Source organism: Tachyglossus aculeatus, chromosome X1 (assembly GCF_015852505.1).
Source record: "Tachyglossus aculeatus isolate mTacAcu1 chromosome X1, mTacAcu1.pri, whole genome shotgun sequence".
Lineage (NCBI taxonomy): Eukaryota > Metazoa > Chordata > Mammalia > Monotremata > Tachyglossidae > Tachyglossus > Tachyglossus aculeatus.
The window spans coordinates 6,393,328-6,405,495 of record NC_052101.1 but is presented as its reverse complement, the minus strand read 5'-3'; the positions used below and the strand labels follow the sequence as shown (position 1 = coordinate 6,405,495).

The 12,168-nt window shown below is 40.7% G+C and overlaps 1 protein-coding gene across 1 annotated transcript in view; it reads left to right on the top strand.

The window, feature by feature from the left end:
- Positions 1–12,168, top strand: part of SNTG2 (syntrophin gamma 2) — a 161,703-nt gene that overhangs the window by 139,538 nt on the left and 9,997 nt on the right. The window contains exon 18 of the mRNA XM_038771653.1: positions 93–203. Within this exon, the coding sequence (XP_038627581.1) occupies positions 93–203 (111 nt within the window). The remainder of the gene's footprint in view (positions 1–92; positions 204–12,168) is intronic.

Genomic DNA, 12,168 nt, shown 5'->3' with positions numbered 1-12,168 from the left:
TTATTTCTTTAGACTTGCTTTCTCTTCATTAGATGTAAGGAATATCCATAGTTCTCCTTATAAAATTACTAATTGATTTAATTTCTTCACAGAATGTTCTCTGGAGGTTTAAATTCTCCCAGCTTAAGGGATCTTCAGACGATGGTAAAACACGAGTAAAACTGCTATTTCAGAATCTTGACACCAAACAAATTGAAATGAAGGTAGGGAATGATCCATTCTTTTGATTCTTTCTCGGTATACAGTGGTCATTAAGTGGCTGCGATGTCCTGGGTCAGGATAATCAATGGCATTATGATGTGCAGAGAACTGTACTAAGCGCTTGGGAGAGTCCAGTAAAGCAGAGTTAGAAGACACATTTCATGTCCATAAAGAGCTTACAGTCTAGAAGTGAAGAGAGACTTTAAAATAAATTATGGATATGTACGATAAGAGAAACAGTGTGGCTCAGTGGAAAGACCCCGGGCTTTGGAGTCAGAGGTCAAGGGTTCAAATCTTGGCACCACCAAATGTCAGCTGTGTGATTTTGGGCAAGTCACTTAACTTCTCTGGGCCTCAGTTACCTCATCTGCAAAATTGGGATTAGAACCGTGAGCCCCCTGTGGGACAACCTGATCACCTTGTAACCTCCCCAGCGCTAAGAACAGTGCTTTGCACATAGTAAGCACTTAACAAATAACGTCATTATGATTATCATTGTTACATAAGTGCCGGAGTGGACACATTCTCTCTCCCACCCAGGGCTCACAGTAGAAAATTTAACTGAAAATGCTATTGAAAAGGTCATAAACCCACCCAATTGGCAACATTTGTCAGGCCGTATCATTATTAAAATGAAATTGACATTTTGTATGGTGTTAACACATAATTAACTTCTCTTTCACTCATGGTTGAGAAAGTCATGCATTGTGGTCACAAACGGTTGATAAAGCGAGAACATTATTCCTGCCGTTATTGTTCAGTATTTAAATGAATAGATGTGTGCGTGAAAAGTAGAGAGGGAATCACAGATCAGTTGAGAAAAGGTGATCTCTTCAGAAGGAAGATCTGTTTTTCCCTTTGAGAAAAAATATATACTGAAAACTTTCTCTGTTACCTAAAAGCAAGCAAAATATTAAACTCATAAAACCTGAAAGGTATGGAGTCATAAGCTAGGATTTGAGAGTATGCCGACAGAACAGAAACAAATTTTCAATCTTTCAGAACCAAAAGACACTACTGAATGAGCTTCATTAGAAAATAGTGATGATGCCCACAGCATTTCATCCATTTATTATTTTTCTCAGAATTTGTTTAAGGGTTTAACAAGTAAGCGCTTAACAAGTACCATTATTAGTAGTAGTAGCAGTAGTAGTATTAATGGAAAATTGGGCATCATCACTCAATAGATCAATCAGTGGTATTTATTGAGTGCTTATTATGTGCAGAGCACTGTACTAAACACTTGGGAGACTACAGTGCAACAGAGTGGCAGCCAAATTCTCTGCCCACAGTGAATTTGTGGTCTAGGGAGGGGACAGACATTAATATGAATAAGTAATTTATCATTTAAAGATGTGCACATAGGTGCTGTGGGGTTGATGGTGGGACAAATATTGAATTAATTTATTCAGTCGTATTTATTAAGAGCTTATTGTGTAGCAGAGAACTGTACTAAGCATTAGAGAAGCAGCGTGGCTCAGTGGAAAGAGCCCGGGCTTTGGAGTCAGAGGTCATGAGTTCAAATCCCGGCCCCGCCACTTGTCAGCTGTGTGACTTTGGGCAAATCGCTTCATCATCAATCGTATTTACTGAGCGCTTACTGTGTGCAGAGCACTGTACTAAGCGCTTGGGAAGTACAAGTTGGCAACATATAGAGACAGTCCCTACCCAACAGTGGGCTTCACTTCTCTGTGCCTCAGTTCCTTCATCTGGAAAATGGGGATTAAGACTGTGAGCCCCACGTGGGACCACCTGATCACCTTGTAACTTCCCCAGTGCTTAGAACAGTGCTTTGCACATAGTAAGTGGTTAATAAATTCCATTATGGAACATATAATAAAATGAAAATATGAGACCTCTATCCCTGCAGAACTATAATATAATGCTTACCTGAAGATTGTCTCCCTTCCTGTATATCTTTTATCACTCAAAGGCAGTTAATATTCTCCTGCAAATGTTCTCATGTACACCTTTAAGTGAAATCCAGAAGCAAATGCCCACAGGGTTATTTAAGGGAAACTGTAAAAATGGATCTTTCCACAAAACTGCTGACCTGCAATGTGGCATAAGAAGAGTACCATAATGAATGACTCTATAGTGCACCTTGTCTTCAAGTCCCCATTTACCTAGTTAAACAATCAATAAATCTCTCCTTTTCCATTATGCGAGCTCCCACGGCTTCAACTATCATCTCTATGCTGATGACACCCAAATCTCCATCTCTGCCCCTGCTCTCTCCCCCTCTCTCCAGGCTCGCATCTCCTCCTGCCTTCAGGACATCTCCATCTGGATGTCTGCCCACCACCTAAAACTCAACATGTCCAAGACTGAACTCCTTGTCTTCCCTCCCAAACCCTGCCCTCTCCCTGACTTTCCCATCACTGTTGACGGCACTACCATCCTTCCCGTCTCACAAGCCCGCAACCTTGGTGTCATCCTCGACTCTGCTCTCTCGTTCACCCCTCACATCCAAGCCTTCACCAAAACCTGCCGGTCTCAGCTCCGCGACATTGCCAAGATCCGCCCTTTCCTCTCCATCCAAACTGCTACCCTGCTCGTTCAAACTCTCATCTTATCCCATCTGGACTACTGTATCAGCCTCCTCTTCTATCTCCCATCCACCTGTCTCTCTCCACTTCAATCCATACTTCACACTGCTGCCCGGATTGTCTTTGTCCAGAAACACTCTGGGCATGTTACTCCCCTCCTCAAAAATCTCCAGTGGCTACCAATCAATCTGTGCATAAGGCAGAAACTCCTCACCCTGGGCTTCCAGGCTGTCCATCCCCTCGCCCCCTCCTACCTCACCTCCCTTCTCTCCTTCTCCAGCCCAGCCAGCACCCTCCGCTCCTCTGCCACTAATCTCCTCACCAGGCCTCGTTCTCACCTGTCCCGCTGTCGACCCCCGGCCCACGTCCTCCCCCAGGCCTGGAATGCCCTCCCTCCCTGCATCTCTTCCTCCCTTCAAGGCCCTACTGAGAGCTCACCTCCTCCAGGAGGCCTTCCCACATTGAGCCCCCTCCTTCCTCTCCCTGTCCTCCCCCTCTCCATCCCTCCCGCCTTACCTCCTTCCCTTCCCCACAGCACCTGTATATATGTATATATGTTTGTACATATTTATTACTCTATTTATTTTACTTGTACATATTCTATTTATTTTAGTTTATTAATATGTTTTGTTTTGTTCTCTGTCTCCCCCTTCTAAACTGTGAGCCCACTGTTGGGTAGGGACCATCTCTATATGTTGCCAACTTGTACTTCCCAAGTGCTTAGTACAGTGCTCTGCACACAGTAAGCGCTCAATAAATACAATTGAATGAATGAATGAATGAATGAAACCTCTCCCAACCTACTGACAGAAGACTGTGGGAAAATGTATTTGAAAACAGCATGGATTCTGGTTAAGTAATAAATAGAATATCCTTTTCCTCTCACCTTAACAAGTGATAAAGATGAGTAAATATTATTAACCGTATTTCATATGAAATTATAGACTATCAAATTTTGTACTCGCATAATGGAAAAGAAGAGATTTATTGATTGTTTAACTAGGTAAATGGGGACTCGAAGACAAGGTGCACTATAGAGTCATTCATTATGGTACTCTTCTTATGCCACATTGCAGGTCAGCAGTTTTGTGGAAACTGCAGATTGATTCAGCATTTGAAAAAAATGTGAGGGATTTCAGGGGTGTGGTTGTAAAACAGTGCCTTAACTCCTAACTAGACTATACATTTTGTGCCGTTTACATCGAGACATTTTGTTCTCATTCTTCGACTTGGATATCCAGCTGACACCTCAGACCTAACATGTCCACAACAGAACTCATCTTTCCACTCATAACCTATCCTCCCAGTCTTTCCCATCACTCTAGAAAGCAACACCACTCTTCTCGTTGTCTCGTGAGCCCATAACCTCGTGAAGCAGCATGGCTCAATGGAAAGAGCCTGGGCTTTGGAGTCAGAGGTCCTGGGTTCAAATCCCAGCTCTGTCACTTGTCAGCTGTGTGACTTTGGGCAAGTCATTTTACTTTCCTGAGCCTCAGTTACCTCATCTGTAACTGTGAGCCCCTCGTGGGACAACTTGATCACCTTGTAACCTCCCCAGCACTTCGAACAGTGCTTTGCATGTAGTAAGCACTTAATAAATGCCATCATCATCATCATCATCATCCTGGAACAATTTCCCCCTTTATTAATTCATTCAATCATATTTATTGAGCACTTACTGTGTGCAGAGCACTATACTAAGCGCTTGGGAAGTACAAGTTGGCAACATATAGAGACGATCCCTACCCAACAATGGGCTCACCTTTAAAAATTGTAGCTTACTGTTCTTCCCTTCATCAAAGTCATTCTGAAATCCTATCTCTTCCAGGAGGTTTTCCCTGATTTGTCTCCCACCTCCCTGCTCTATTTCTTCCCCAACTATGATTTCACTGGTTTTCTCCCGAGCCAGACTCTAAGTGACATGAGGTCAGGAATCACGCCTTCTGATTCTGTTGAACTCTGTTGGACTTTCCCAAGCACTTAATTTGGTGCTCTGCACATGGCAGGCACTTATTACTATTATTGATTGATTGATTAAGCAAAGGGTGTCGATTTTCTTTTATGAATACACTCAGCTATGCCTAGCATTTAATCAGCATTAAATAACAAGAGTGCTATTATACATGTCATCTCTTCCAAGACTTATAATTATCTCTACCAAGTTTCAATCATGTTATAGTCAAACGAGACAAATACCTCTAAAACAATAATTCCATGTATTTCAAAAATTTCCCTGGCACATGAAAATGCAGTAGATAAGGTGGTTTGATATAGATGCAGTTATTTTATATTATTTTATTATTCCCTCTCTAGACTGTAAGCTCACTGTGGATAGGGAATGTATCTGTTGTTACATTGTATTCTCACATTCGCTTAGTGCAATGCTTTGGACACTAAGCACTCAAAAAATACCATTTACTGACTATAGGATACTTGCTTCTTCTAATTAGGTCAGGGTTTGTACTACATAAGAATACTAACCATGAGCATATAGACAGTCAACATCTTTCCCCATTCAAAAGCCTAGTCATTTGGAAATACTTCATCTTTCTTGAAATCCCCTATTTTCTACCAGTCTGCATCCTTAGTTTACAAATGAGCATATGAGAAATTAGAGTAATTTTTTTTTCTGTACATGTCTTATTACTCTATTATTTAAACAGAAAACTCATGCAAATTTCCCCTTTTCTTATTCCTCCTATTTTTAGTTTAGTGAAGGCAAGGTTATTATAAAATTCATTCTGGAATGAATAGGAAACATAAGAAAGACTTGGATAAAGTCATAGGTGAAAAATCTAACATGGTTTATTGGAATGTAAAGTTATGGGTAGTAAGGAAAAAAATTAATTGAAAGCTATAAAAAGATTTAGAGATATTTTTAGCACTTTTGCTAATTAAAGGAAAAAGTTAGGGATGCTGTTCTTAACACTGATGACAGAGGTCAGAAGAGTAATGATCTCATTCTTCTTCTAAGAGTATATTAGGACCACCTCCAGATACAGAAAACTAGAATTGATAGACCTTTAATCCGCTATAATTTTGGTTATTTGTCAAGTGTGAGCAAAAGTGACCAAATTCAGCTAGGGACAGGTATAACAGACAACACTCCACAGCACTTATGTACATATCTGTAATTTTATTCATTTATTTACATATATATTAATGTCTTTCTTCCCTTAGAGAAGCAGCGTGGCTTAGTGGAAGAAGCATGGTCTTAGGAGTCAGAGGTCATGGGTTCTAATCCCGGCTCTGCCACTTGTCAGCTGGACTTTGGGCAAGTCACTTAACTTCTCTGGGCCTCAGTTACCTCATCTGTAAAATGGGGATTAAGACTGTGAGCCCCATGTGAGACAACCTGATGACCTTGTACCCCCCCAGCACTTAGAACAGTGCATGGCACATAGTAAGCACTTAACAAATGCCATCATTATTATTATTATCATCATTCCCTTCTAGACTGTAGGCTTGTCGTGGGCAGGGAATGTGTCTGTTAAACGGTTATATTGTATTCATTCAATCGTATTTATTGAGCGCTTACAATGTGCAGAGCACTGTATTAAGTACTTGGAAAGTGCAATCCAGCAAATTGTAATAATAATAATGATAATGATGGTATTTTTAAGCACTTACTATGTGCAAAGCACTGTTCTAAGCGCTGGGGAGGTTACAAGGTGATCAGGTTGTCCCACGGGGGGTTCACACTCTTCATCCCCACTTTACAGATGAGGTAACTGAGGCCCAGAGAAGTGAAGTGACTTGCCCAAAGTCACACAGCTGACAAATGGTGGAGCCGGGATTTGAACCCATGACCTCTGACTACAAAGCCCGTGCTCTTTCCACTGAGCCACGCTGCTTCCCTTGTACTCTACCAAGTGCTTAGAACAGTGCTCTGCACGTAGTAAGCACTCAATAAATATGACTTACTGTCTGACTGACACTTCCTCATTACCTAGGCCATCATCACTGGCCCCAGGCATATTGAAGTTCCAATTCCAGCTCTGCCACCTGTCGGCTGTGTGACCTTGGGCAAGTCACTTAGCTTCTCTGTGCCTCCATTATCTCACCTGCAAAATGGGGGTTAAGACTCTAAACCTCATGTGGGACATGGATTGTGTGCAATCTGTATGTATCCCAGGGATTAGTATAGTGCCTAGCACATAGTAAGTGCTTAACAAATACCACAATTATTATTATTATTATTATTATCATTATTATTATTATTATCAAATACAATTAAAAATTACAGGTTAACCTAGGTATCTGGACTGGTTTTGCACCAGGTAAAACATGACAGCAAATGGAAAATGTTTTACTTATTCCTCCCCTGCATTAAAGATACTGCTGAAACCTTTGAGTCCATCAGCAAACATCTACTTTATTCTACGATTTCTCACCAGAGTTGAACACAACAAAGTAGAAAAACGTTAGGTTGAGCTAGTGGAATAAGGTACATTTAGCAGTTGCTTGTGTCTTATTTGAGCCTCTTGATTATCCTTTTCATAACCCCCTGCAGTATTTTTGTGTTTACTTTAGGCACTAACTCATATACATATCCCCATTTTTTAAATCCTTCAATCTGTAATTCATAGGTATGAGTAATAACTCATTACAGCCCCACAACACTTATGTGTATGTCCTTATTCACTACTGTTTCCCTTATCTGTAATTTAAAGTCTGTCTCCTCCTCTAGACTGTGAGATCCTTGTGGGCAGAGAATGTGTCTACCAACTTGTATTGTACTGGATTGTATTATACAGTGCTCTGCACACAATAAGCACTCACTAAATACCACTGATTGATTGGTTGATTAGCATTTATTTTGCTTTCCCACTAGGTGTAATGAAGTGTAAGGAAGAACTTAGTGCCTTGAAAGAATTGATTTACTCAACTAGAGAAGCAGCTCAGTCATCCTTAGAGAGAGTTAAGTTCTTGGAAAAATTTTAGGACAGTTGCTTTGGATAGGAGACCCAGGTGGAGGAAGGATGAAAACAAAATGGTAAACTTTGGGAATAACTATGGCTCATTTTAGCCATGAAAATAAACACTGGCTTTAATGCCCAGGACCTTAATCACAGTGGATCTACAGAACTTCCTTTTCTGCTACCTACTAAGTGTCAAGAATAAACAGTGTGTGTATTTGTTAGAATCTGACATTACCGCTCTCCCAGCTTAGTGAGTTGGAGAAAGTGAAGAGGCCAGTGGAGAAGGTTTGTTAAAGAGTAAAATCCTCTGCTTTTCTGATGAATTTAAAAACAACTTCCCAGACCGATTTAGTTTCAGAAGAGTAGTGTCAATCCTTTTTGCAGTTTGAGTTGCCTAAAGTGTCTTAAATGGAGTCTGAAAAACAAAATCTGTCAGGACACGCAGAAATCCCAACTGTGCTTTTTGCTTCAGTTTCTTTCTGTTTGAAATTCCGTCTTCAAAACAAGAACTTCAAAGCAAAACTTTTCATACCGTACAGATTTGGAGTCAAAGCCACTAGAAACTATCTATTCTGGCCACAGTCTCCTAAGGCTCACAAATCATTTTGCCTCAGTGGACTTCAACTCTGTTTCTCGGTTTTTCATATAAGTCTCACAAAGCTTTGCATTCTGCTTTTCTCTTGAAGCAGAGTTCAAAGGGGATGGATGAGAATTGCATTGAAGAAAGTGTGAGGAAACTAAAAAAAATGAAACTTTGTTATTAGTGGATTTAAAAGAAGATTTAATTAGCCAGTCATCTTGAATTTGCAGAAGACTGAACTGAATGCCAAATTGATATTTTGGCAAAATGCCTTTATTTAGCATAACTGAGGGAAGGTGTATTCCTAATCTGAATTCCGACATCCAAAATAACTTGAGTTAAGGAATACTGAAGGGAAATTATGGAAGATAAAGTGACTGAGAATATCACCAAGCAGAGAAAGGGGTAAAATTCCAGAAATGGTAATGATTATTGTACTCAAGATCACGTTCTGGATAGTAATAACTATAATAATGATAATGATATTTGTTAAGTGCTTACTATGTGCCAAGCACTGTTCTAAGCACTGGGGGAGATACCAGGTAATCAGGTTGTCCCACATGGGGCTCACAGTCTTCATCCCCATTTTTACAGGTGAGTTAACTGAGGCACAGAGAAGTTGTGACTTGCTCAAAGTCACAAAGTTGACAAGTGGCAGAGCAGGAATTAGAACCCATGACCTCTTACTCCCAAGCCCATGCTCTTTCCACTAAGCTATGCTGGTGTATACATATGTAAACACGTATTTCTACAATATTAAAAATCAATAAATGATACAGGTGAAAATATTGATATTTCAAATTTGCTATTTAAAATAAATATCAATACCGTAGTAGTAATAACAATGGTAATAGGAGAAATCCCAGAGTGCAAAACACTGCGTGGCATGAGTGGGAAGTGCGTAACAGGGAAATAACACAGTCAATAGCCCAGAAGGGAGTTTACACTTAAATTAATAATAATAATAATAATAATAACGATGGCATTTATTAAGCACTTACCGTGTGCAAAGCACTGTTCTAAGCACTGGGGAGGTTACTAGGTGATCAGGTTGTCCCACGGGGGGCTCACAGTCTTAATCCCCATTTTACAGATGAAGTACTGAAGCACAGAGAAGTTGTGACTTGCCCAAAGTCACACAGGTGACAAGTGGCGGAGTCGGGATTTGAACCTATGATCTCTGACTCCAAAGTCCGGGCTCCTTCCACTGAGCCACGCTGATTGTATTTATTGAGCGCTTTCTGCATGCAGAGCACTATACATGAATGAGAATGTGTCACCCTGTAATTGTTAATGCCATCACCGCCCTCTCCCATCATCATCATCAATCATCATCAATCGTATTTATTGAGTGCTTACTATGTGCAGAGCACTGTACTAAGCACATACTCCCAAAGGTGAGTATGATATACCCAGGCAAAGTGAAGCACACACACTCAGTCAGTCATTTTATTGAGCACTTACTGTGTGCAGAGCACTGTACTAAGCACCTGGAAGAGTACAGCACGGCCAACAGAAACATTCCCTGCCCACAATGAGCTCACAGTCTCAAGGCCACTGAACCCAGAGCTCACTAATTTCATCCCATCGTCTGACCAGGATTGAGGAGGGATGGTATGAAGGAGTGGGAAAGCATTGGCAATGGTCAGGTTAGACAACGGGCTTTAAAGTTCAGGCCAAAAAGAGAGGGGCATTTGATAATGAAAAAATCCAATCTCCTTCAAAATATGAAGGCCAAATAAGATTTACCAAGGGGAAGGATTTTTGCTACCTGTCCATATCTTGCCCTCTATACATACCTCCCAGAGAAATTTTGAACAGAAACAGTAATAAACCATAGATTAGCCGGTACCTTATTTATGTAATCCCATTGTTGGGTAGGGATTGTCTCTATCTGTAGCCAAATTGTACTTTCCAAGCGCTTAGTACAGTGCTCTGCACACAGTAAGCCCTCAATAAATACGATTGATGATAATGATGACTGAATGAATGAATAATCATCTGTTCATCCGTGGGTTAAAGTAAACCAAAACTGTCTTCTCTTTTTCCTCCTCCTTTTTCCACGATTGTAAAACTCCTTGAAGGCAGAGATCATGTGTACCAGCACTATCGAATTGTATTCTCGGAAGTCTCTACTACAGGGCTCTGCACACAGCAGGTGCTCAATAAATACCCTTGATGGATTGATTCTGTCTCTTGTACAGATTTCAGTCAGTCACTGAGTTCACTGTACATCTTGAGCGCTTACTTTGTGGAGAGCACAGTATTAAGTGCAGGGGAGAGTGAAAAATAACAATAAAGAGACCTATTCACTGCCTTCAATGAGCTTACAGTCTGGGGGGGGGAGAGAGACAATTCAGCACCTGGCAACAATGGAACTGAATCTTGTTAATCAATCATTTGTATTCATTCAGCATTTACTCTGTGCAAAGCTCTCTTCTAAGTGCTTGGGAGAGTATAATATAACAATATGAGACACATTCCCTGCCCACAGTGAGCTTACAGTCTGGGGGCGGGGGGAGATACACATTAATATTAATAAATAAATTACGGATATGTACATAAATAATGAGGGTTGGGAGTGGGTGAAAATAAAGGGAGCAAGTCAGGGTGAATCAGAAGGGAGAGGGAGAAGAGGAAAGAGGGACTTAGTCAGGGAAGGCCTCTTGGAAGAGATGGGCCTTCAATAAGGCTTTGGCAGGGGAGAGAGTAATTCTACTGTCCTATATTTACTCTTTTTTCTCAAATGATAATAAAATTATGGCATTTATTAAGTGCTTACTAGGTGCCAGGCGCTATATTAAATGATGTGATAGACACAAGCAAATTGGGTTGGACACAGTCCCTGACCTATGTGGGGCTCACAGTCTTGCTCCCCACATTACAGTTGAGATAACTGAGGACCAGAGATGTAAAGTGACTTCCCAAGGTCACACAGCAGAAAAGTAGCAGAGCCGGGTTAGAACCCATGGCCATAAAATATAAAATATGCTTTTACATTGTTATCCATATTCATTGAATGCTTTATAATTTTCAAATAGAATTTAATTGCAAATAGGGGAGCAAGTAGCATGGTCTAGCTCTTCTATCTAAAAACATTTTATTGGTTTATGTCTCACACTGATAGTGTCTTTTGATGCACAGACTATATTTTTTAAAAGCGACTTTCTGAGGCAAGCGTTCATCTTGTGAATGAAAGTCACTAGGAGGTAAGGGAGCAGAGAAATGATAGATGCAGACCTGTTTGGAAGTCCGATTCTTACACATCCTGGCAAAGTAATAATATTGAGCTGGAGAACAAATAAAATTTATGAACTTCTAATTCCATTACTTGCTGGGGCGGGGGAGTAGTTTAAAAAGTGTTCAAAAGAGACAACCGACTAGATTTTATAGCCTTGAGCAGACAGTATCAGAAGGGGTAAATGAGAAAATGTAACCTTTAAAGGTTAGAAAGAAGCACTTTCTTAGAAAAGTGTATCCTCTTGAGTCCGGTTGAATAGATCTTTGCTAGCTGCAAGAAAGAGTGACAGTTGACCTATGTGAATTAAAAGAGACGGGGGCCTCCATGGCTACTTTGTTCTCATCATTGGCCGGCTCATTCCGACTACTGGGAGCCCGGATTTCTCACCCAATCAACCACCTAATAAAAAGCTGGGATAAATTTAATTGTGCACATTTCTCTCACCTACACACAGGCTAGATGAGCTGGAGTCAGACGTGCATGGATCCCATCTCCTACATGCATGCTGAAATTGGAGATATAATAATAATAATAATAATAATGAGGGCATTTAGTAAGCACTTACGTCTCAAGCACTGTTCTAAGAATGAGGGTATTTATTAAGCGCTACGTGCCAAGCACTGTTCTAAGCCCTGGGGTAGATACAAGGTAATCAAGTTGTCCCATGTGGGGCTC